Source organism: Onychomys torridus, chromosome 18 (assembly GCF_903995425.1).
Source record: "Onychomys torridus chromosome 18, mOncTor1.1, whole genome shotgun sequence".
Classification (NCBI taxonomy): domain Eukaryota; kingdom Metazoa; phylum Chordata; class Mammalia; order Rodentia; family Cricetidae; genus Onychomys; species Onychomys torridus.
The window spans coordinates 40,590,654-40,611,729 of NC_050460.1; the positions used below are offsets into that span (position 1 = coordinate 40,590,654).

General features: G+C 41.3%; 1 protein-coding gene across 3 annotated transcripts in view; it reads left to right on the plus strand.

Moving 5' to 3' along the window:
* Positions 1-21,076, plus strand: part of Gcc2 (GRIP and coiled-coil domain containing 2) — a 40,995-nt gene that overhangs the window by 15,849 nt on the left and 4,070 nt on the right. Inside the window, exons 14-22 of one of the 3 annotated variants that reach the window (XM_036167573.1) lie at positions 4,131-4,231; positions 4,316-4,393; positions 5,140-5,277; positions 6,634-6,755; positions 8,736-8,912; positions 11,257-11,480; positions 13,371-13,565; positions 15,160-15,314; positions 16,798-16,999. In XM_036167573.1, coding sequence (XP_036023466.1) covers positions 4,131-4,231; positions 4,316-4,393; positions 5,140-5,277; positions 6,634-6,755; positions 8,736-8,912; positions 11,257-11,480; positions 13,371-13,565; positions 15,160-15,314; positions 16,798-16,999 — 1,392 coding nt within the window. The remainder of the gene's footprint in view (positions 1-4,130; positions 4,232-4,315; positions 4,394-5,139; positions 5,278-6,633; positions 6,756-8,735; positions 8,913-11,256; positions 11,481-13,370; positions 13,566-15,159; positions 15,315-16,797; positions 17,000-21,076) is intronic. The other 2 variants (XM_036167574.1, XM_036167575.1) reach the window with 2 other exon arrangements.

Consider the following 21,076-nt stretch of genomic DNA (forward strand, 5'->3'; position numbering starts at 1 on the left):
TACAAGCCGTTAATTACCAGCAGATGTGACTCACAGTGTTCAAATTGTTAAGGACCAGAGGCAGGTCAAACCCTTTACCATTAAGAGGTTAATAGTCAATGTAATGCTCGGTACAAGGTACTTGTCCTATTTGATCATAGTTTATTGGTCATTAGCAGATTGGGAAATTTTAAATAACAATGAAACATTCATTTTTAAGGTAACTGTCTGGATTTCACACATTAAAAATATGTTCTGACATTAGCATTAAACACTGTAAATTTCCTTTTAAGCACCCCTGAGTGGCTTCTCACAAATTGAAGTTATTTTCTTGGTTTGAGTAATTTCAAAATATTTTTTTTTTTTAGTGACTGCTCCTTTGACCCCCTCAGTCATGTAGAAATGTGTTGTTTACTTTCTAAATATCAAAGGGATTCTTCTCAAATACTCTTAGCGAGTTCTAACTTAGGTGCTTTGCAGTTAGCGTACTCTGGTTTCTAGTCCCTTTCAAATGTTGAGTTTTGGGTTTGGCCTGGCCTGTGGTCTTTCAGTGATTTGTGTACCTGACAACAGTGTCATTGTGTACTAGTTGTTGGACATCACTTAGGTCTTGTCAGTTGGTGGAGAGATTTGGCTCATCTGATTTTCAGGTCGTAGGATTTTTCTCTCTTCTGCTTCTGCCATGTACTGAGAGAGCTATGTTGGAATCTCAAACCACAGTTGTGGATCTCTTTCTCTCTTCTTAGTTCTGTCACTTTTTTGTTTCGTTTATTTAGAGACTCTAGTGTTGGCTGCATTCACACATAGAATTGTTACGTATTCCTAATGATTTGATCACTCTTACTGTGAATGTCCTTTCCTAACCCCAGTGTTTACTAACACTTACACTATTCCAGCCTTCTTTTGATTGTAAGTGACATTTGGCTTTTAACCAAAATGTCTTTACAGTTGGCTTTTGTGGTATGCTCTCTACCACAACCCCTGGTACTGAGGATTGAACTCAGAGACTGACCTAAATCCTTTATGTGTTCTTCTATATTTTACATAGATGTTTTATTGTTAATTGTATGTGTGTCTGTCTGTCTGCCTGCCTGTACATGGATATAAGATGTGAGTGTAATTGCCCACAGTGGCCATAGGAGTCAGATCCCCTAGATTCTGGAGTTGCAAGAAGTTGTAAACCCAACTCCAGATAGCATTATAATTAGGTCTTGCTTTTTCCTCCAAACTAAGCCTCTGCTATTGAAGGATTGCCTGCCAAGTCTGTGCCTTGGTAGTAGTGTTTGTCTTGTTCTCGGTTTGCTTTTCCTTCTTTTTTTTATTTTTGTTTTGTTTTGTTTTGTTTTGTTTTTCAAGACAGGGTTTCTCTGTGTAGCTTTGCACCTTTCCTGGAACTCACTCTGTAGCCCAGGTTGGCCTCGAACTCACAGAGATCCACTTGGCTCTGCCTCCCGAGTGCTGGGATTAAAGGTGTGCGCCACCACCGCCCGGCGCTTTCCCTTCTTTTTTAAAACATTACTTTTGTAATCATTTTATCCTTTTTACTGATTTGCTGTACTTTAATTTTGGTAATTTAGATTTTTAGTTTACATCTTGAGTTTATCATTGATTACCTTTAAGTAGTGAATGTCACTTTATGGAATAGAGTTTCTATTACTGTGTCTTCATATTCACCGATCCATAGTATCTAATCTTTTTTTTTTTTTTTTTTTTGCCAGAGCTGAGGATCGAACCCAGGGCCTTGTGCTTGCTAGGCAAGCACTCTACCAAGTATCTAATCTTTAATATCATGTAGTGAAAAGTTCACTTTAAATACTGAATGACATTTTTAATCTCTAGAAGTTTTGTTTGGTTCATTTGTTTAGATTTTCTATTATGTTAATATTTCCCTTTAAGTCTTTGAATATATTTCATACCTGTTTAATGTCTATGCATGCTAATTCCGTCATTTCTATAAAATAGGGGTCTGTTTCTGTTTTTCTTTTCTACTTCTGCATCAAATTCTCTTCCTGAATCCCTGTGCATTCACAAAGGAGTTCTTCACTCTGCCTGGTAGCTAGAGAATGGTCCTAGCCCTTCATGAAATCTAAAGTGTTCACATTACAGCACTGCTCTTTGTTCTTTTCCTTGCAGTTATTCATGTCACAGCAGGACCAATAGCTGTTGCACATTCCCACTCTTGCATCATTTTCTACAAGTTGTTCCCATGCACAAAGCCAGGACAGGAAGCATACCTCACCTTCTTTACCATCTCTCAAGGATCACAGTCCTCTAGTGTTTATTGTTCAAATGTCTGGGTGGGAAAGGTGTTGTTGTTAATCAGCTGCCTAATGTTTATGACAAGAAAGTTTAAGTCTAGGCCCTATTACTCCCTCATGACCTGAAGCAGAACTTCCACAAAGTCCCGTGAAGTGGCGACCGTGCAGTGAGACTTTAGATATGTCAGTGAAGAGGAAGCAGTTTAAGAGGAGAGGCTAAGGTAACACCACACCGTAAATCAGATAAAAGGCAGATCCCTGAGGAGCTCCTGTGTCTCTTTGTAATCTCCATAAGTGTGTCAGAGAGAGTCCTAGAAAACCGAAGCATGATCAGAAAGGGGGAGGGGGATTGCCATAGCAGTACAAAGATAGGAGGGCTGGGCTAAAGAGTCATGGTAAAGAAGGAAGCCTGGAAGTGTTCTAAAGGGGGAGGGGTGCAACCACATCGGGGCTTGCTTATTACTCTTTCACGGATAAAGGGCTACACATTTTTCTCTGCATGTGATTTTACCACAGGGATACATCTCCTTTCTGTACTTGTCCCTTTCCTGCCCACTCTGGAACACCCATGGAATCCTTCTAACCCTAAATGCTTCCTGTCCTGTGAAATTTCCCTCATTCACATTAAATTTGTATAACCTTTGATTATGTCTTTTGTTCTTGGTTTTTGCCTTTATTAATTTTGGTCTGTGACTGAGTGAGCACTCTTTCATTAACAAGCATCCCACAAAAATGGTATTGCCTCTGACTTGCCTATCACAAAAGCAAATGCCCACATATGTGCCTTCTGCGTGATACAACCATAAATACACAGTACCCTTTGAGGTGCTTTTTCTATTTTGTTTTGGTTGTTTTCTTGAGACAGGTTCTCATATAGATTAGGTTGGCCTCAAACTTAATATGTAGCCCAGGCTGGCCTTAAACTCATGATCTTGCCTCTGCCTCCCAAGTACTGAGATTATAGGTATGCACTATTATACCCAGCTTTTTTGAAGTATTTTTAGAAAGTACTACTGCCAGATGTCCACTAAATATTAGTATGCTTTTACTTAAGCAGTATATACTTAAATATTTACAAATGAATGGATTTGCTTTAAAGTAACCCAGTAGATCAAAGGTTTTTATTTTGGGTTTTTTTTGTTTTGTTTTTTTGTTTGTTTGGTTTTTTTTGTTGTTGTTTTTTTTTGGTTTTTTTTTTGGTTTTTCGAGACAGGGTTTCTCTGTGTAGCTTTGCGCCTTTCCTGGAACTCGATTTGGAGACCAGGCTGGCCTCGAACTCACAGAGATCCACCTGGCTCTGCCTCCCAAGTGCTGGGATTAAAGGCATGCTCCACCACCACCTGGCAAAGATTTACTTTTTTATTGTTTTTTGTTTTTGTTTTTGTTTTTGTTTTGTTTGCCGGAGCTGAGGACTGAACCCAGGGCCTTGTGTTTGCTAGGCAAGCGCTCTACCACTGAGCTAAATCCCCAACCAGGTTTGTACATTTTTTTATAATGGGCCAAATAGTAAATATTTTGGCTTTATAGACTCCATTGTCCCTGTGGTGGTCCCTCAGGACACCATTGTGGCAAGCTAAGGCAGCCACATACCATATCTGAATGAGGGAGCCTAAGTGTGTTCTATTTTAAACTATATTCAGAAAACTAGCCGGTGAGTCTCATTTTGATGAACCTGTCAGGGTGCGATAAGATTGGCTGTGTGGTGGTGAGTGTTTGAAGTGGGTGATGGGCACAGAAGAACACATTGTCAGATATGTTTGAAAAGCCCTGCATGAAGAGAGAAAAGGAGTTTCTTGTAAGTTAATATGAAGAAAAGAATTGTCGCTTGTGTGTCATGTTGACTAGGAAAACTCTGTTTTATCTCTTTCTGCTGAAATGAACTTCCTGGGCTAGCTTCCCTGCAGTCTACAGTACAGCATTGTGAAGAAAAAAACACCAAAATCAAACAGCTGCTTATGAAAACCAAGAAGGAACTGGCGGATGCAAAGCAAGCAGTATGTTAATTTCAGTACCGTATTTTAGTGCTTACAGTTGTGGATCACTTACTGTTTAATTTAACCAGGATTCTCATTCTATAGGAAACTGATCACTTACTACTACAAGCATCTCTAAAGGGTGAGCTAGAAGCAAGCCAACAGCAAGTAGAAGTCTATAAAGTAAGATTTTTAAATGTTTGAAAAGCTTTTTCCATGTAGAAATACAGTGCCACCTAGATGGGCTAGAGAGCTGGTTCAGCAGTTCAGGGTACTGGCTGCTCTTGCAGGGGGCCCAGGTTCAATTCCCAGCTCCCACATGGTGGCTCACAACCATCTGTACTTCCCTCTCCCCCCATTGCAGGGAATCTGATGCCTTGTGCTAGCCTCCGTGGGCACCAGGCACATATGGTACATAGACATAGTTACAGGCAAAACAGCTGTACACATAAAAAATGATAGGATTTTTTTTTTTTTAAAGAAAGAAAAATTTCTATCAGGTAAGAAGTTACCATTTGGGGATACTTAGAAAGTTTACTCAACATTTTGAGGAAGCAGAAGCAGTGAAGTTTAGTAATACTGCCTAGCTCAAGCTAGATGACCATCATGTATTTGAGAATCTGTAGTAGTCTAGAATAGTGCATATAAAATAAACATGGCCCAAAATTTATCTGAATCCTCTGAAAATACAATTGCAAAAAACAATATATAAGGTGGTCAAATATTTGCTGTATTTTTTTGTAATGTCTGGTGGTATTTAATTAAACATTAAATATGTAGTCTTTAATTGTGCAGATGCTAGTTTAAGTTTAAATAAACCAACCAGATAGTGAGAAAGCGTTATTCATGCTGTCTCTATTTCTGATGATAATTATATACCTAAAAGCAATCTACCACTTAGTTGTGCCATTTAATCTGTCTCTCCCCAGATTCAGCTGGCTGAGATAACGTCTGAGAAACACAAAATCCACGAGCACCTGAAGACTTCTGCAGAACAGCACCAGCGCACCCTGAGTGCGTACCAGCAGAGGGTGGCGGCGCTGCAAGAAGAGAGCCGTACTGCCAAGGTGTGTCCTTCAGGACCAAAACCACTGGGATGTCCTTACTCCAGGGCCACGTTCCCCTTAGCAGTGTTCTGCAGTTAAGAGTACTTAGCAGATGCTCTGAACCCAACAGCATGACACTCTGACATCATTGGGGTTGTGTGTGTGTGTGTGTGTGTGTGTGTGTGTGTGTGTGTGTGTGTTTTACGTCTGTTTGAGTGTGAGCACACATGTACCACCATGTATGTGTGGAGGTTGGGGTCAGTGTTTAGGAGATGGTTCTGTGCCTTGTTGAGACCGTGTCTCTAGTTTCTGCTGCTGCACTTTGTCCCAGGCCAGCTGGCCTCGTGCACTTCTGTCTCTGCCTCCTGATTTTGCTGTCTGAGCACAGGGATGGTACATGCGTCTCTTCTGATCTGGCTTTTTTTTAAACATGGGTTTCAGATCTCAAACTCAGGTTTTTCAGCTTTGCATAGCTAATACTTTAGCTGTTAGCCATATCCTCTTAACAGCATTTTTTAAAAAGGAAAACCATGAGTAGAACATTTACCTTACATTTATATTTTGCAATTTATATGTGTAAAATGTCACATATTTACTTAAGGAAAAAAATTTTTGGGAAAGCACTGCAGTTTTTTCTGAGGTTTAAATAATTGCGGCTTTCTAATAGAATGACTGTCGGGCCTACTTCCCTGACTTCAACATACAAAGCATTTAGTTACTTCTGTGGCTTTGTCAGAGTTCTTTCTCTTACCCTAAATGATCATGGCAGTAATGTAGGGTCTAAAGATTGCTTCAGAAACACACGATTTGACTTTCACCACTGTATATTGAGGGTGAAATTCAAATGAATCATGTCTCAGAGAGTCGATTTTTCCCATTTATAAAATAGAACATATCATAGCTTAAAAAAATGATAAAGTAATAGAAGCAAACAGTGTCATTATAAAATTTGCCAGTAATAAGTTAGTCTGCTGTGGTGGAAACAGGAAGTCAGCGGTTTTAAGAAGGGTCAGGCCAACAGGACTAGGTTTCTGTTTTGGTTAAGTCTGGTATTGTAGGGTTTTGTTTGTTGTTAGTTTATGAGACAGGGACTTATTCTCTATCCCATACTAACCTGGAACTCATCGTACAGACCAGTGTGGCCTCGAATTCAGGCAGTCCTGCTGCCTCAGCCTTCTGAGTTCTGAGATTGTGGGGATGAACCACCATACCCAGCTCCATTATCCCTTTTCAGTGGAGTCGATAAAGGCTAGAATGGATATAAGCTATCTTCTTCATTTTTACAAACAGAATTTTTTACTTCATTTCATCAACCTCTGAAAGGACATAGAAGGATATGTCACCGTGACAATTGTCTCTCTCTTTTAAATGTTATAGGCAGAACAAGCTGCTGTCACCTCTGAATTTGAGAGCTACAAAGTCCGAGTTCATAACGTTCTGAAACAACAGAAAAATAAATCTGTGTCTCAGGCTGAAACTGAGGGAGCTAAACAAGAAAGGTAAGGTTTTCCCTATACAAATACAGGTTGATTCCCCAAGTTGGTTAAAAGTCTCATTTTTATTGCTTTTGAGTGGAATTTTAGGTGTGATTACCAGTGAGCAGAGAATTTCTTGGTGTCACCATATTTCTAGATAATTAGGAAAGTATAGACCAAGAGGATTATTGCATACTCTAAAGGATATTAAAGTTACAGTGAAGCCAGAATGTGGTCTGTGAGCTATGACTCTTGTCTTAATAAGACCTGGACATAGAAAAAATTTAGGCATTAAAATTAAATTTATGTTATGGTATTTATGACCACTCCCATTTGATCTGAACAGTATGTTAATACTAGTTTAAAATTGGCATCCAGATCCATTTTGTAAGCCGGGCGGTGATGGCGCACGCCTGTATTCCCAGCACTCGGGAGGCAGAGACAGGCAGATCTTTGTGAGTTTGAGGCCAGCCTGGTCTACCAAGCGAGATCCAGGAAAGGTGCAAAGCTACACAGAGAAACCCTGTCTCGAAAAACAAAAAGACAAAAACAAAAACAAAAAACAGATCCATTTTGTAAATGTTCATAAACATACAAGGAACAAGAGATGGGCTGGGTGTGGTAGCATACACACCTTTAATCCCAGCACTCAGGAGGCAAAGGCAGGCAGATCTCTGAGAGTTGAAGGCCAGTCTGGTCTACCTAGTGAGTTCCAGGACAGCCAGGGCTACATAGTAAGACCCAGTATCCAAAAGAGATGAGGGAGGGGGAGAGGGTTACGACACCCTGTGGTGTGTATGTGTTGATTTTGTAGTAGAGGTTGATTATTTATACTCTTTATACCTGCTTTTGGGGCTTAGAACAGGACTAATGGTCCTATAATGTTTGCATTATGTTACTTTTTGTTTAGGAGTCTGTTAAGTATGGGTCTGTGGTCTTCTGTTTGATGAGATACTTTCTCTACCCATAGCTGTCATAAAGTATTGATACACTTAGTAAATACCATTTGTAAGAACCATTTACGCAGACCTGAATCTTGAGTTCAAACTACTTGAATGGGATACTTTACGTTACTGCCAGTGATTTATACTTTTTTAAGCCTATTTTTATGAATTGTTTTATTAGAGCTTCTTGTGGGTGAGACTTGTCACCTTAGAAAATGTCACTCCCCCAAGGGTATGTCCATTTTTTATACATCTTTTAAGAAATTAATAATGTATGCATTATGGAAGAGTTGTGGGTTTTAATTATTTCTGCCAAGATTTTATTCTGATTATAAAGTGACTCCTTCCTTTACTTGAGGTATGGTCTTTCACTGTATTTTGAAATCACATCCCATTCTCATAACAGCTGCCATAGAACTGTGTAATTGTTTTTTAATTAATGATAATCCTATAACATTTAACATAGCCTAGTCTGATACCACATGAAGTTCTATTTCATTTTAAAATGAAATTTTAAACTCAGACAAGCCCAAGTTTTGTGATCCCAGCACTCAAGAAGCTGAGCCAGGAGGATTGCCATAAATTCAAAGCCATTTTGTGCTCTATAGCAAGTATAAGGCTAGCCAGGACTACATAGCAAGACTCTTCAACAAACAAGTTAATTAATTAAATGAATAAACTCAAGAGATTTTGGTTTTTCGAGACAGGGTTTCTCTGTAGCTTTGGAGCCTGTCCTGGACTATCTCTGTAGACCAGGCTGGCCTCGAACTCACAGAGATCCACCTGCATCTGCTTCCTGAGTGCTGGGATTACAGGCATGCGCCACCACCGCCTGGCAAGAGATATTTTTATAAAGTCTATAGTGCCTGATGATTTACAATCTATATAGCATCTTTTAAAAAGTATTTTAATTCTAGCCTTGAATTCTTGTGATTATATCTCCTTTAGAATCATCCACAGTAACCAAGAGTATGTCACTGGAACAACAAATATATTTAAAGCCACAAAATGAGGTTTCCCTCCTTCACAAACATCATTAAACTGTTTATTTCTGTTTTAGGGAACACCTGGAAATGCTGATTGACCAACTGAAAATCAAGTTACAGGACAGCCAAAATAGTTTACAAATAAGTGTCTCGGAGTTCCAGACGCTGCAGTCTGAGCACGACACTCTGCTGGAGAGGCACAACCGGATGCTGCAGGAGACCGTGACCAAAGAGGCAGAGCTTCGGGAAAAGTAAGGCTGCCAGCAGCAACCGATGCTCGTGGTACCAGGCAAGCAGCCTGGGTCACTGTGCTCCTCCCTGGGATTTCAGTAAGGAGTCAGAGCCTGCAGAGGCTTGTAACTTTGCCTTACCTACCACCAAGCTTCCCCTTTGGACTGGTTTTATCTTTAGTGTTATTGAGAATAGCTAACATGTATCTACTCATCTGATAGTTCACCTCCTTACAGCCTTTCTTTTATCTCCATAAGAAAGCATTAAAGTACCTATTCACTAATTACGCCAACCAGTTAATGTCTGTATAACTTACAGATCCCAACTAATATGAACACCCAAGTCACAACTGGGATAAGTTAATAAGCTTCTGACAGGACAGGTATTCCGGTTCCATGTGGGGAGCTTCTAAGCAGCTGGCTTCCTAGTAAATTCAGAACTGTTATTGATAACACCTGCACGCTATAAGCCTTACCATGGCACTAAAATGCACTTTGTGTGTGTGTGTGTGTGTGTGTGATGCTAGAGATTGAACACAGGCAAGTGCTATGCCACTGAGCTGTCTGCCCGGCCCTCAGAAAATGGTTGTGACTGCTAATGGTTCCCCCTTTACATTCCTGGTAACTTATAAACAAATTGCTTGCAAAACACTATGTACAGTATCTTATTAGTGACTATGAACTTGGTAATTAAGATAACCTTTTCTAAAGCCAGGCATGGTGGCATACACTGGTAATCTCACCATTCAAGTTTGAGACCTGGGCTACATAACAAGTTTAAGTCTGGCCTGAACTACATAGTAAGACCCTGTCTTTTAATTTTTAAAAAATTTTTTGGGGGTTGGGGATTTAGCTCAGTGGTAGAGCACTTGCCTAGCAAGCACAAGGCCCTGGGTTCAATCCTCAGCTCCAAATAATAATAATAATAATAATAATAATAATAATAATAATAATAATAATTTTTTTTATTTAATTTTTTTTTTAAATCAGTGAAGTTTGTTGGGGTTTTTTTGTTTTGTTTATGTACTACCTTTTCCTCTTTAGATACTAAATCTGATTCAACTTAGTGTGGTATATATATTTATAACAGATAGAAAAAAAATCTTAATGCATTATACTGTCAGTCGTTTAGAATGTTCAGTTTGCCTTGGAATTGGGTTTGAGACAGCAGGCATGAGAATCAGGAGAGGGCAGCTCTTTTTTAATTACTTCTAATTTTTATGAGCAAATACGTCTGGAAATTTTGTTTATTTTCTGGTTGAAGTTTGCAAAAACCAAACATAAAATAACAAGGGTGCAGATAAACTGTTAAAAGTAGTTGCTCAGGCTCCTGAAGGGGCCCAATAGGTAGACACTTGTTATGTAAGCCTGGTGACATGAATGCAGTCCCTGGAACCCAGGTAAAAGTAGAGAGAGACAGCTGACTACAGAATTGTCCTCTGACTGCCATATGTGTGCCCATGATACACCCATCATTCACTCACACACAGCAGTAATAACAAGAATAAACTTAAATCAGTAACAGTAGTTGCTCCCAAACTATAGGTCTGCTTGCTGGTGTCAGCCTGACGCTGTAAAACTCTGTGGAGAGCTGCTAATAGTAGCTAATTCCCAGGACCACTGCCATAGAGTCAGCAGCTGAAAACTAGGTGTTTATGTTTTACAAGACATCCAGCAATTCTGATGCCTAAGTGTTTCATGCTAATTCACTCAAAAATTGATATTTTCTTTAGGACTTTCTTTATGAAAAGTGTTTTTTCACATGTTCAAGGTAACATAGAATAGAAAGATTAATCTTATATGAGCTGCCCACATAAAATAACATGGAGTAGAAAAACTGTGTGAGAGTGTGTGTGTGTGTGTGTGTGTGTGTGTGTAAGTGTATGACGGAGTTTTCTGTATCCCAGGCTAGTCTCATCTACTCTTTTTGTAGATGAAGGTGACTTTTAACTTTTGATCCTCCTCTTCCAGCTCCCATGTTCTAAGAACACAGGCTGTACTAATTTATCCAGTTTATATGGTTCTGGAAACTGAACCCAGGGCTTCCTGCATGCTAAGTAAGCACTCTACCAATTGAGGCCTGAAAATATGATCAGCTTATACTTTACAAATAAATGCTCTATTTTTCAGCGAACCACAAAGCAAGCCTCCTACTTCTGTTGAGGCACATGGCATTCTCTCTGTGGAGCACAGAAAACGATGAGTAATGTAGACTCTAATGCAGCCAGTGTCCCCCAGAGATGGAGGAGAAGTTGCTCTGCACATTCTCTAGATGCTCTAGGGCTTCCTTTGGAGAATCCAGCTGACAGAGGCTAGATCAGCATGTGCAGTTCAAGGCTCTCCTGAACTAAACTTTCGCCTTTAGGTTATGCTCAGTTCAGTCGGAGAACACCATGATGAAGTCTGAACACTCCCAGACAGTGTGTCAGCTAACATCCCAGAATGAAGCACTCCGGAACAGCTTCCGAGACCAAGTTCGACATTTGCAGGACGAGCACAGAAAGACAGTGGAGACCCTGCAGCACCAGCTCTCCAAAGTGGAAGCTCAGCTCTTCCAGCTCAAGAGTGAGCCATCCACAAGAAGTACATGTATGCTTGTGGGAGGATTGACTTTCTGTGTTCTGGCGTATTTGTGTCAATTAAGAACGTTATTCACGGGGGTTGGGGATTTAGCTCAGGGGGAGAGTGCTTGCTTAGCAAGCACAGGGCCCTGGGTTCAATCCTCAGCTCCAAAAAAAAAAAAAGAACGTTGTTCACAGCCGGGCAGCAGTGGTGCATGCCTTTAATCCCAGCTCTCAGGAGGCAGAAGCAGGCGGATCTCTGTGAGTTCAAGGACAGGCTGATCTACAGAATGAGTTCCAGGACAGGCTCCAAAGCTACAGAGAAGCCCTGTCTCAAAAAAACAAAAAGAAAGGACATAGTTCACAAATTCACAAGAAAGTAAACCACTGGGCTGGAGAGATGAATCAATGGTTTAAGAGCACTGGCTGATTTTCCAGAGGACATAGGTTTGATCCCCAGCAACTCACATGGTGGTTCACATCTGTCTGTAGCTCCAGTCCCAGGGAATCCAATGCTCTCTTCCGGCCTCTGAAGTCACAGACATGCATGCAAAACACCCAGAGATACAAAATAATTTAAAAATTAAATAATAATTAATTTAAATAATGTAAAACTTAGCCAGGCAATGGTGCATGCCTTTATTCCCAGCCCTCGGGAGACAGAGGCAGATAGATGTCTAGAGAGTTCCAGGACAGCCAAGGCTACACAAAGAAACCTTGTCTTGGAAAAAAAAAAAAAAATCCAGCACTTGGGAGGCAGAGCCAGGTGGAATCTTGTGAGTTTGAGGCCAGACTGGTCTACAGAGTGATCCAGGACAGGTACCAAAACTACACAGAGAAACCCTGTCTCTGGTAGAAAGTCAGAAACCCAGGGACATGCTCTAGGAAGGCAGCCAGAGGCTACAGAGCTTTAAAAGAACTGGGGAGACAGTTCATAGTATTGAAAAGAAATGAACCTTGAAACTTAAAGAATTGCTGGATTAAGCTGCGAGACCTTGCATAGAGTTAGGAGTCAGTCAAGTAATGCATTTGGAAGTGTCATGGGAGCTTCACAGTTCCGTGTGAGTGTTCATTATAAACGAGAAAGAAATCCTTTCTTCCTTTTTTGAGACAAAATCATACTATGTAGCCCTGGCTGGCCTGGGACTCACTGTGTAAACTGAATGTTAGGATTAAAGGCCCAAGAATTCCATGAACTGTAACCAGTTGGTTCCCTACACTGAACTCTGGGCTCTGAACACTGGATGTGAGTAGGCAACACTAATCACCAACCAAGGTGACAGTGTCAGGGCAGTAATGGAGACTGCCAACACACAGCAGTAGAAAGTATGTTGTGTGAGGTGTAGCAGGGTCCTGTGCTGTTGTTCTCCTTGGAGGATGGGGTCAAGTAGGCACAGAGTCAAACCATACTGACTCTGGGAAAATGTCAAAACAACAAGCTCAGTTTATTCAGGAAGAGGCAATTATATACCTACCCCCTCACCCTGGGGGAAGGTCTGATGAATATGCATCTGCTGGTGTGACATGGCTGCCTCTCATTGGTCCAGGTCATCTCCAGATCATGTCTCAGCTGCTGTTGCTAAGGCCCAGGTTGGCTCTCAGAAAGTATCTTTTTACTGGTTTGGGCCGGCTGGCCCTTAAGCCTGCTAGGGATGAGTCATCCCACATTAGGTAAGGTAAGTGTTGTCCAGCTGTCCATCACAGGCAGAAAGTAGTGATGGATGGTTTGTGTCGGATGGCTAGCACAGCTCAATGTAAAGTGACTTAATTTCAGACACCATTTATTTACTTGCTGTTTGTTTAATTTCCTTACTATTTGACACGAACAAGGACGTCTTTAATTTTATTGGCTCTCTTTGTTAGGGGCAAATCCATTGGTCTTTAACAATTTCACTTACTCTTTTAAAATATTTAATAGGCCCTGCTTCTTCCCACCACCCTCTGAAAAACCCTCGAGAAAGAAGAAACACAGACCTGCCCCTTCTGGACATGCACACTGTGGCCCGAGAGGAGGGAGAAGGCATGGAGACGACCGACAGCGAGTCTGTGTCTTCGGCTGGCACACACATTCCGTCTTTAGAGCAGCTGCTCAGTTCTCCTGACACCAAGCTTGGTCGGTTGCTTCGTGTGACGGGTTTACCTTCACCGTCTTGTTTGATAAATACTACTCTAATTTTCATATGTTTTTGAGCTGTTCAGTAAAAGAGCAGCTTATAGTACGAAACAGATCTCTTTAAAAACTAGAAACTTTAACACAAGCAGAGGGCTAAGCCAGAAGTGGATGGTGGGAAGTCTTGTATTGTTATTAGGAAGTAAATGAACTGTTGCATCAGTCTCCAGGAAATTGACAGTTTCAGTTTATTCCTTACAGTGAAGTGTTACTAAATTTTCTGTACTAGGTATAGTATAGTTTTGGTATGCTTTTTGTTCTTACCTGTAATGAATATTACTGTTCATAACTCAAGGGGGTTCTCATCTTTCTAAAGCTCTGGGACCACATTTATACCCAACATTGTATTAGTCACCATTCAGATACTGTAACAAAATCCTTGAAAGTTATCTTAAGAAGAAAGATTTTTGTCTTAGCTTACAGCCCAGGGTCACTTGGCCCTAGCATTTCAACACTGGCAAGACACAACATCATGGTGGAGTACCGCAGGGCAGCCAAGAAGTGGACTGTAATGAGCCAGGCTTCCAGCATCCCCTTCAAAGGCATACCTCCTGTGACCCAACTTGGGTCCACTCGGTGCCATTTCCAGTACTACCTCACACTGGAAACCCAGTGCTCCCTAGCAATTATGAGGCCCTTGTGGTGATAGTGTGTCCCCCAATATATTGTGCACACTAATAAACTTATCTGGGGTCAGAGAACAGATAGACATAGAGGCCAGAAAATGGTGGCACACACACCATTAATCCTAGTCTTCTGGAGGCAGAGATCCAACTGGATCTCTGTGAGTTTAAAGCCACACTGGAAACTGAGCCAGGCATGGTGGCACACACCTTTAATCCCAGGAAGTGATGGCAGGAAGCAAAAAGGCATATAAAGCATGAAAACCAGGAACTAGAGGTCTTTTTAAGATTTTAGAATTTAGCAGCAGTTCAGTTGAGATCCACTTGGATGAGGACTCAGAGGCTTCCATTTTGAGGAAACAGGATCAGCTGAGAAGTTGGTGAAGTGAAGTGAGGTGAGGTGAAGGTAGTTCTGTTTCTCTGATCTTTCAGCGTTCACCCCAATGTCTGGCTCTGTGTTTTTTATTTAATAAGACATTTTAAGATTCATGCTACAGGCCCTGGATTATACTCCCCAGCACCACAAAAAAAAAAAGTAAAAAGCATAAACTGTGAGGGACTTAAAGAGCCAAACTATTTATACTACAACAGAAATTCAGTCTTTTAGTTTTTTGAGACAGGGTTTCTCTGTGTAGCTTTGCACCTTTTCCTGGATCTCACTTTGTAGACCAGGCTAGCCTCGAACTCACAGAGATCCACCTGCCTCTGCCTCTGCCTCCCGAGTGCTGGGATTAAAGGCGTGCACCACCACCGCCCGGCAGAAATCCAGTCTTATTTGTGCTACATTCAACTAGAAACTTGAGCTGAGGTATATCATACAGATAAATAACAAAGAATGGACTTACGTGTTACAAAGTAAGACACTTAATTTTTTATTTAATCTGTAATCTCTGATTGTGAAAATTAATTTTTAGAACAGCATCTTGCAGAGCCCTCTTTATGGCATGCCGAATTTACCAAAGAAGAATTGGCTGAGAAGCTCAGTTCCACCGCAAAGAGTGCAGATCACTTAAACGGCCTGCTTCGGGAGACAGAGGCCACCAACGCCATCCTTATGGAACAAATTAAGGTGCGAGCGGAGCCTGGCTACCCAGGCCTGCTCTGTGGCAGTTGCTTTTCTAACCCTTCGTGTATATTGTCCCATTTTACAAGTTCACATTCCAGATGCATCCATAGCACCTGGATTCTTTATATTAGGTTCCTCATGATAGCATCTATTGCTTTTATATTTGTTAAACAAATATTTTTCATTTCTACTTTTTCGAAGAAAGCATAAGTAGAGCAATTGGGCAGACACTGACAGGTCTTTGTTCCTCATGTACTTAAGTAAGACATGTCCTTGACTCCTAAGGATAAATAGTGGAGCACCAATAATTCATGGCGTTTCCTTTCTTCTTCCCTCCATCCCGTTTTCCTCCCCCACTCCCTCGTTCCCTTTCTCCCCTTTTCTCTCCCTCTCTGCTCTTCCCTCTCTGTGTGTCTCTCTTCCTCTCCCTCTTCTATTTCTTTTTTTTAAGTATTTATTTTTATTTTATGTGCATTGGTGTTTTGCCTGCACGTATGTCTATTTGAAGGTGTCAGATCTTGGAGTTACAGACGGTTGTGAGCAGCCACGTGGGTGCCAAGAATTGAACCTGGGTCCTCTTGAAGAGCAGTTAGTGCTCTTAACTGCTGAGCCATCTCTCCAGCCCCATCCTCTTTCTGTTTCTTGAGACAAACCCTGGGCTGGCCTGAATATCTAACCATTCTGCCTCTACCTCCTGAATGCTGGGATTTCAAGCATGTAGGACTACTATAGTCAGCTAAGACTGCTCAAGTGAGTTATTCCTTCCCCCTAAGAATAATGTCCAAGTCCTGTACTTTACATTAATTATAGTATTTAATCTTCAAAATGGCTAGAGAACCTTTGGGAAGATGAAACTGAGCCAGACATGGAGGCACACACCATTAATCCCAGCACTTGGGAGTCGGAGCAGGCAGAACTCTTATTTTAAGGCCAGCCTGGTCTGCAGAACAAATTCCAGAGTTGAGGTCAGCTGCAGCTACATGGTGAGACCTAGTCTGGTGCTCCTCGGTGTTCCTGAACTGAGCTTGTCTTGGTAAAGTACTGTTTGCTCTGGACATCCTGATAGCCTGGCTCTGCAAGCAGGGCAGGGGAAGGGGTCATCAGAGGCTGCAGATGGTTACCTCCCAGCTGCTTCCTGACTCCTCCTGCTCACATTCAGCTCCTGTCCCGAGTAGAAGGAGGAGGTGGACTTGTGTGGTACCAGCTTATGGTTCTAGTTGCTCACTTAGTGCTTCCCATCACCTCCAGTCCTCCGCACATCTGCAGTGCCCGTGCTGCTGAGGCAGGAGTCTCTGTGTACATTGGATGCATCTGCTCTTGGTGGTGTTTGGGGAGCTGTCGTACCAGAGCACTTCATTTGGTCTCCTGTTTCCTCTCTCCCTCTCAGCTCCACTTTTCCCTCGACGGGGTAGGGAGAAGAGGAGAATGTGCATGTTCAGTTTACTGTATTCCCACAGCCACTGATGACTAATTTCTCTAACACCAGCTTCTCAAAAGTGAAGTAAGGAGACTGGAAAGAAATCAAGAACGAGAGAAGTCTGTAGCTAACCTGGAGTATTTGAAGAATGTCTTGCTGCGGTTCATCTTCCTGAAACCCGGTAGTGAAAGAGAGAGGCTTCTTCCTGTTATAGACACAATGCTGCAGCTCAGCCCTGAAGAGAAGGGAAAGCTTGCTACAGTTGCTCAAGGTATGTGACAGGAGGCCCTCACTGCCATGTGATCATTTGTGCTAACCACTGGTCTTGCTGAAGAATTGGTGTGTGCGTGCAACCTTTTTCTAGTTCAATTTTGTTCGCTTTTTTTTGTTCTGTCACATAGGTAACTAGAGTGGAAAAGCCAGTTTTTAACACTGGGGCAGTTGCAGTACATCAGTGAGTCCAGTACTCAACAAAATGCAGTCTACGGCTTAGTTTGACCTTTCTCTGAAAATTACATCTGTATCCTGGTGCTTTGTTGGATGTTCTGTTCTTAGTGTGTGTGTGGCCTGTTTTCCTCTTTACTCACCTCCCCTTACTCTACTCCCACTTCCAGACAGTAGAGGGGCCAACGGTCATGTGACCCAACACTTGGTCTGTGGCTAGCAGTCCACTTTTCGGGTGCATGCAGAGTTAATACTGTCCCATAGTAGAGTGTAATGTTCTCCTCAGTTAGGTTAACAGTGTTTCCATAGACTCCTTTGAAATGCTGTGATTGACAGACCTGGCTTCAGACTGCAAATTAAGATTCATGGTTTTATTTTGGATTAGTCTAGAATGTTTTCGTTCTCAAGCGTATAGAGGAAATATAGTAATGTCCCTGTAGCTGTGATTTTCAGCTCATGGCCAGTTTTTCTGGCCAAAGTAGAACTAGAGATTTGTAAAGTCCCTGCACGATGCCATCCCCTGGCCCTGCTCTACCCGCAGCTCCCGTTCCTGCTGCTGTGTCGGCGCTCCGTCTCTCCTTCGTTTAGTTGCCCTTCCCTTCAGGCTTTGTTTTGTTGGGGTTTTTCAGGTTTAGTTGAAGAGTTGTAAGGGTCTAGTTGTTTGCATTTGTTTGTTTTTATCCCCTTCTAACTGTATTAAGTCATGTTTTTAATCTAATATACCGTATATGAATTGAAGAAACTGATCCTTTGCTCCATAGCAGTCCAGCAGTTTGAACTTGGTGTTTATAGGAGTATTGCACTTAGTCAAATACTGCACGTACACAGGAAGTCAGTTTTCTGATTACATCTAGGTGGATCTGGGCAAAAGGAGCACCTCACAGGTATACTGCATACTTACTGTGTATAGCATTGCAATACTAAGCCCAGAATCTATAGATACCAATGTGTGACTGATATTCTCATCTTAATAGTCTTTAACATGTTCCTCTGTCCCTTATGCATCCTAAATAAACTAATAAATTTAGAATGGCTCTTGAGGAGATTGGAGAGATGGCTCAGTGGTTAAAAGCACTGGCTGATCTAGAGGTCCTGAGTTTAATTCCCAGCAACTACATGGTGGCTCACAACCATCTATAGTAGAATCTGATGCCCTCTGCTGGTATAAAATCAATAGAGCACTCATATACATAAAATAAATAAATAATAATTCTTAAAAAAAAAAAAAAAGAATGGCCCTTGGAATTCAGTTACTTGGTAAACTTAGTAAGATTTACCTTCTGGCTCTTCCCAAGATTTTTCATTTTTAGCAAGCTGGCCCTTGTGGTATGGGGCTGTGCTTCAGGAGATCTGGATCTAGGACTGATGAGATTCAGGGTTAATGTTTAGAAGGGTTACTTACTTCATAAGTATTGGTAGTTCCCTTACATCTGTTTTCATGAAGCATGTCTTCCTAATGAAGAAAATTCTCAGTACTTACAAAACTCTTATTTCTGCTACTGTAGTGCAAATGGACATAGCCAGTTAACAGTAACCAAATGAAGCCAGGCATGGTACCTATATAAGTATATATACCTATAACCCCACCATTCAAAAGACTGAGGCAGGGCAATACCAAATATTCAAGTTTACCCTGGGCTACAGAGTGAATACCAGAGAACAAGGGCTATGTAGCAAGACCCTATCTCAAATAAACAACAAAAAAAACTCAATATAAAAAATGCCATTGGGGCTAGAGAGATGGCTCAGGGGTTAAGAGCACTGGCTGCTTTTCCAGAGGTCCTGAGTTCAATTCCCAGCAACTGCATGGTGGTTCACGATCATCTACCATGAAATCTGGTGCCCTCTTCTGGCCTGCAGGTGTAGTTGGAGTTTTTCTGCCTGGCCCAGTCAGGACAAATCTCTCTTACCCACCAGTCCCACAGTCGCTCAGACCCAAACAAGAAAGCACATGGAAACTTACATTGTTTACAAACTGTATGGCTGTGGCAGGCTTCTTGTTATCTACTTTTTCTATCTTAAATTAACCCATTTCTGTTAGTCTAGACTTTGCCACATGGCTTTGTGGCTTACCAGTGTCTTTACATGTTGCTTCTCATGGCGGCGGCTGGCGGTGTCTCTTCCCAGCCTTCTACTTCCCAGAATCCTCTTCTCTCTTGTCCCGCCTATACTTCCTGCCTGGCCACTGGCCAATCAGAACTTTATTTACACAGAGCGATATCCACAGCATGCAGGCATACATGCAAGCAGAACACTATATACATAATAAATAAATAAGTCTTCAAAAAAAAAAAAAAGAATATACCATTTATTGGGGTGGAGAAATGGCTCAGCAGTTAAAAGAACTGGCTACTCTTCCAGAGGACCTGGGTTCAATTCCCAGCACCTACATAGATGCTCACAATAGTTCCAGGGTACCCATATAGACCCTGGAACACCCTCATATAGATATACTTGCAGGCAAAACACCAATGCACATAAATAAAAGAAAAAAACAGATTTAAAAAAGACTATACCATTTATTTGTTTGTTTGTTTGTTTATTATGTGTATCTGGTATGTGCTTGTGCATGTTTGCCATGACACACACATGGAGGTCAGAGGACAGCTTATGTCCTTCCACCTTGTCAGTTCCTGGTATACAACTCAGACTGTAGGCTTGGCAGCAAGCACCTTTATCTACTGAGCCATGTTGATAGCATATCATATATATTTTTAATAAATAATTATCCTTAATTGCTTTTATGTACTGTTAATTTTATCCTCTCAAACTAAACCTGCTTTTTCATTATAAAATTTTTGAGTTTTGTTTTTCAAGACAGGGTTTCTCTGTGTAGCCCTGGCTGTCCTGGAACTTGCTCTATAGACCAGGCTGGCCTTGAACTCAGAGACCTGCCTGCCAAGTGCTAGGATTAATGGCATGCACTACCATGCTTCATTATAAAATTTATCAACATTTCAGGAATGAAACGTGTTTCCTTCTATTCAAATGTAGTTTTTAATAAAACAATAATGCATTCTCAATTATTTATCCAGTATGCTTAATGTAAAATGTTACAAACACTCAGTATCTCCCAGTTTTAAGTTTTGAATCCCTTAATTTGTAGAGGTCCCTACAAGCTTCACTGCTGGCAGAAACATGAACCACAAGAGGCAAGAAGAAAACTTAGTTCGGTGAGACTTAGTTAGCCAGGCTGATTCACACTTCTGGAGTCTGACACCAGGCAGTTTATTTCAGACATATTTAAGCACAGTACAATTCTAAAAAAGAGTTTCCTGGTAACCATTATCTCACTCCCATGTGTACAATAAAGTTTAAGGTGTGACCACATCAAACTATGAAGGGGCTGGAGAGATGGCTCAGAGGTTAAGAGCACTAACTGCTCCTCCAGAGGTCCTGAGTTCAATTCCCAGCAACCACATGGTGGCTCACAACCATCTGTAATGAGACCTGGTTCCCTCTTCTGGCCTGCAGTCATACATATTAAATAAATAAATCTTTAAAAAAAAAATCTATGAAAAATACATGTGACCTCCACCATGAAGATGGGTTCTATAGCTTAAGAGCCTAGGATCTAGTGTGGTCTCTGGCCAAGATATTGTAGAGGTCCTCAGGCTATAAGGTACATGTGATAACTCCCCTAAAGATGGGTTCTTTTGACTGAAAAACAAAGCTCAAGATAAAGTCACCAGGTTATTAACAAGAGCCACTCTCCACCTTCTAGGTGGAAAGCTGCTGGTCTACACAGGCACCTTTATGCAAGCCTGTGTGCTTAACATCCCTGGCTTATCGAGTGCATAGCTATGAGCTTGAGCCCTCTACAGTGACTAACAAATTTAAAAGACACTAACCTCAGAGGTTTTAGAGTTTTTAATAATTTCATAGGAATATACATGGGAGATCT